Raw genomic sequence first — 5,203 nt, forward strand, 5'->3', positions numbered from 1 at the left:
TAACGAGTGGTACTCACTCTTGCTGACGTTCTGGGGATGAAACCTTTTCTTTGAAGGTTAGCGATACAAGGCTGGTGGATGCGCAAATTTCTGTATCATCGAGGAAAGCCGTACATTAAGAAGTGCCGGTAACACGTTCGGTCAGTTGCAGAAGCGGTCCGCGAACTTGGCCACATAGATTCATTCTATTCCTTAACATGCCAGTCAATATTTTTGCAGCCAACTACTGCACACGTCTTCAATCTACATAATTCAATCTAGCATGATTGGAGCACATTGTGTTAGCGAAAACTCAGTTGCATTTCCGACAGCTGATCGCACAGAAGCAAGGTAGAAGCGGTAATGGTTTCGTATTCGAGCGCGGTCTCTGAGGAGAGGTATGGCGCGCCGTCGTGAGCGCCATCTCGTTTCTCTAAAACAAACTGCTCCGCGAAAAGGGTCAATAGTACCGGATAGCTGTACTGGCAATCGTGTTTTGCAAGCTAACTTATGTTTAACATGCACAGCTTTACTGCATACTTTATAAATGCCGCATGTGCCAGAACGTGCCGCACGCCGAATGTGTTAGAGCGCAGAGCTGCTTGCTGTTCCAACTCGAATAATTTTTTTGTTTATTCTGGTGCTCCGTCTTGCAGACTTTGGTCAAAATGGGATCAAGAAATACGCAACGAAGAACACATTCCCACATCGTCATGGCCTTCGCAGCTGTGTTAGGCTCCTTCTCTGTTGTCCTGGCGTCGGTCGTCCTAATCGTCGTGTACATCGCCGCCACGCAGCCCAAGGTACAGGCCACTTGCGACACCTCCGACTGCAAGAACCACGTCAGCGCCTTGGGTCTGAGCCGAATCCACGGCGCGGACCCGTGCGAGGACTTCGGCCGCTTCGTCTGCTCGGGCTGGGTGCACAATTATAAAAGAATCACCACAACCCTCGTCCACGAAGTCTTGGCCGACTGGCTTTACCGAATAGCGGAACTTACTTCGAGCAACGCGGCTGCAGGTGGCATTTCGAACAAAGCGCAGGAAATGATGATCGCCTGCGCTACGAGGACCGACGACTACGCTGCGTCCCTGAGCAGCCTCAAAAGCTTCATGGTGGCCCTTGGGTTCGCGTGGCCAGAAAACGAGTTTCACGTTGGCCCCAACGAGTACGCCAAGTTCCTTCACCTTCTGATCGAATTAGATGTGAACTGGGCTCTCCCCTTGTGGTTCCACATAGAGCGACACGACACTTCCGGAAGCCGACGGCAAACGTTCGTCGTCCGTTCGTCATTCATGGCGTCCGTGTGGCAGTACTTCAACAAGGAACTCCTGGATTACAGAGGCGCCTACGACTGGTACCTGCGCCTTTTTGAACTCTGCGTGTTTCGGGACGACCTTTCTGCTTCTCAGATTTTCCACTCTTTCCTCAAGGACAGCGCTGACGTGCAGTTGGCCATCGTGGGAGCCCTCGACAATGCCGACAGATCGAGGGTGTACCGGCCGCAACTCATTAGACTCGGAGGCACACCGGCGTTCGCGACGAAGCTCTCACCCGTTATGTGGATGGACGTCTTGCGCGAGGTCTACGAGAGCGACGGCCCCGTCACTGTTGGCGACTTCCTCCTGGCGACAAACGAGCGTCTAATGTCAGCAATTGAGAAGCTGTTCGTGGCTTTCTCGGCGCAGACGCTTTGGTTTCATACTACCTGGTGGTTCCTCCAAACCGTCGGCACCTTTTCGAGCAATGTGCTGCCTGCGATCGTAGCGGCCGTCGACTTCGGGAAGCTAGGAAGTATGCTGAACACCGTGTACTGCGTTTTGCAAATGGAGCTTACCTACAACGCTCTTTTAGCGGCCATAACCAAGTCTCAATTTACGGAAGATGAGGTGCGCGAGATTCCTCGCTACTTTAGTCGCATCAAGACTCTGGCGATTGAAAAGATCGGTTCGAGCAACCACATGAACGATACCATGAAGTCTACCCTGCTGAATGTCCTTACGGAAACGACTACCGCCATTTGGCCGGAAGGCGGCTTTCAGTCGCAGAGAAGCTTCGACAGGCTCTTTGGCGCGGCTGGCAACGACTCCCATGACTTTTTCTCGCAATGGTACCGTGCTCGTATAGCGCTACAGAAGTCGAGAGGCAGCTCCCTATACGAAGAGACAGTGAAGACTTACCGCGTTAACAACAACCGGCTCTTCGAGTACAAGTACATCCCGAACGTCGTCTCGGCATCCGCGGCCAGCCTACACCCACCGCTGTACTACTCGAACGGCACAAGCGCGATGACTTATGGGGGCATCGGTTTCCTCTTTGCGATGGAACTCGTCGACGCGCTAAATTTTATGATACTGCGCCCAGTTCTCAACGGGACTACTTGGGGAGCCAACGCGACATGGCGACTCTGGGACACATTCTCGTGCCCTGCGGCAAATGACAGGGAGCGGGTGTTCCCCATGCTACCCGCTCTAGATATCGCTTACTCAGCGTACAAGCGTTTCCGCGACCCGATGAAAGACTTTCCTCTCCGGGGCCTGGACTCGTACACTCCGGAGCAAATATTTTTCCTCACGTTCTGCCACGCTACATGCAGGATTGAAGGATTGACGGGAGCTCAGTACTCCCCTGATTGCTCTGTAGCAGTGAGGAACTTTGAACCCTTTGCTAAGGCCTTCTCATGTGATTCTGGCTCCAAAATGCACCCTGCTCATAAGTGCCGCTATTTCTAAGACCAAAAATCTAACCCTTCGAGATCCTTTTTATTTGCTTGCATCGTTTTACATTGTTATTTATCTTTTGTGAAAAAGCCGCTCCTTCTTCTCAGCGATTACTTTAGTGTTGTGTAAGCTAAGAACGCAACTTATAACATTGCCATGACTTCAAAACAAAGTTGATATGCAATATAGCCTCACTTATATTTTTGTTTTCCGGCTACCTTGCTGTGTTGACGTGAGAAGAAAATTGCAAAATAAACAGCGCGTAGTAGGCGTCTGTGCACACAGATAAGCAGCGCCGAACATGTTGGTAATTCAGCGATAGTGCCCTCCCCCCGCCCCTTGATCTTTCCCCGCTGTATGTACCTGAGTTGGTAGTTCAGCGCTAGTCCTGTGTGTACATGTGCGCCTTCGTGTTTTCGCGTTGTTAAATGCGAAGCATTTCTTGGCGAACATTTGCTACTTTGACAGTATCTATCTATCTAGCCGCCTACGACTTTGTGCTCTCATGGTCGTTTCATAAACTTGGTATCTGCCAAAATTGGCATACTACGACAAGAATATATAATGAACATAAATGATATGTCATGAAATGAATGTCATGATATGCGTGTCATGTAGGTCATCAAACGGCCACCTACGTCTTGGTGCTCTCATGGTCGTCTCGTTAACTTGGTGGGTACCAAAATTGGCATAGTATGACAGGAGTGTATAACGAACATAAGTTATAGCTCATGACATAAATGTCATGACATGCATGTCATGTAGGTCATGACAATGACCCCGCGAAAAACTACCACTCAAAAACCAGTGAAATGTGTTCGAATGTGGGTACTAAGTGAAGAAAACACTAAAGGATACTGGTAGAACTCATAGTCATGAGCATGACTCAGCATAAATGGCAATGACTCAGCCAAAAAATACACAAAAAACACTGGAATGGGTTCAGACGTGGGCACTAAGTGAAGGAAACACTAAAGGATGGTGGTAGAAATCATAGTCATGAGCATCATCGTCATCATCATCATCATCAGCCTATATTTTATGTCCACTGCAGGACGAAGGCCTCTCCCTGCGATCTCCAATTATCCCTGTCTTGCGCTAGCGTATTCCAACTTGCGCCTGCAAATTTCCTAACTTCATCATCCCATCTGGTTTTCTGCCGACCTCGACTGCGCTTCCCTTCTCTTGGTATCCATTCTGTAACCCTAATGGTCCACCGGTTATCCATCCTACACATTACATGGCCTGCCCAGCTCCATTTCTTCCGCTTAATGTCAACTAGAATATCGGCTATCCCCGTTTGTTCTCTGATCCACACCGCTCTCTTCCTGTCTCTTAAAGTTAGTCCTAAGATTTTTCGTTCCATCGCTCTTTGTGCGGTCCTTAACTTGTTCTCGAGCTTCTTTGTTAACCTCCAAGTTTCTGCCCCATATGTTAGCACCGGTAGAATGCAATAATTGTACACTTTTCTTTTCAACGACAGTGGTAAGCTCCCAGTCAGGATTTGGTAATGCCTGCCTTATGCACTCCAACCCAATTTTATTCTTCTGTAAATTTCTTTCTCGTGATCAGCGTCCGCTGTGAGTAATCGACCTAGATAAACGTACTCCTTTACAGACTCTAGAGGCTGACTGGCGATCCTGAATTCTTGTTCCCTTGCCAGGCTATTGAACATTATCTTTGTCTTCTGCATATTCATCTTCAACCCAATTCTTACACTCTCTCGATTAAGGTCCCCAATCATTTGTTGTAATTCGTCTCCATTGTTCCTGAATAGGACAATGTCATCTGCAAACCGAAGGTTGCTGAGATACTCGCCGTTGATCCTCACTCCTAAGCCTTCCCAGTCTAAGAGCTTGAATACTTCGTCTAAGCATGCAGTGAATAGCATTGGAGAGATTGTGTCTCCTTGCCTGACCCCTTTCTTGATAGATAACTTTCTACTTTTCTTGTGGTGAACCAAGGTAGCTGTGGAATCCTTGTAGATGTTTGCTAAGATATTCACGTATGCCTCCTGTACTCCTTGATTACGCAATGCCTCTATGACTGCTGGTATCTCTACTGAATCAAATGCCTTTTCATAATCTATGAAAGCCATGTAGAGAGGTTGATTGTACTCCGCAAATTTCTCGATTACCTGATTGATGACATGGATATGATCCATCGTAGAACATCCCTTCCTGAAGCCAGCCTGTTCTCTTGGTTGGCTGAAGTCAAGTGTTGCCCTGATTCTATTGGAAATTATCTTGGTGAATATTTTATACAATACTGAAAGCAAGCTAATGGGTCTATAATTCTTCAGTTCTGTAACGTCTCCCTTCTTATGTATTAGTATAATGTTGGCGTTCTTCCAGCTCTCTGGTACATACACATGAAGTTGTGAGGCATTGCGTATAAAGGGCCGCAAGCTTTTCAAGCATGATATCTCCTCCATCTTTGATTAAATCTACTGTTATTCCATCTTCTCCAGCAGCTTTTCCCCTGGTCATGTCTTTGAAGGCCCT

At 47.9% G+C, this 5,203-nt stretch overlaps 1 protein-coding gene across 1 annotated transcript; it reads left to right on the plus strand.

The window, feature by feature from the left end:
• Positions 1-692: 692 nt before the first annotated feature.
• On the plus strand, positions 693-2,711 carry LOC119454405 (neprilysin-11). Its single transcript, XM_037716351.1, has one exon. It carries the CDS (start codon positions 693-695, stop codon positions 2,709-2,711), a length of 2,019 nt encoding a protein of 672 aa, XP_037572279.1.
• The last annotated feature ends 2,492 nt before the right edge of the window (positions 2,712-5,203 follow it).

This window comes from Dermacentor silvarum, chromosome 5 (assembly GCF_013339745.2).
Source record: "Dermacentor silvarum isolate Dsil-2018 chromosome 5, BIME_Dsil_1.4, whole genome shotgun sequence".
Classification (NCBI taxonomy): domain Eukaryota; kingdom Metazoa; phylum Arthropoda; class Arachnida; order Ixodida; family Ixodidae; genus Dermacentor; species Dermacentor silvarum.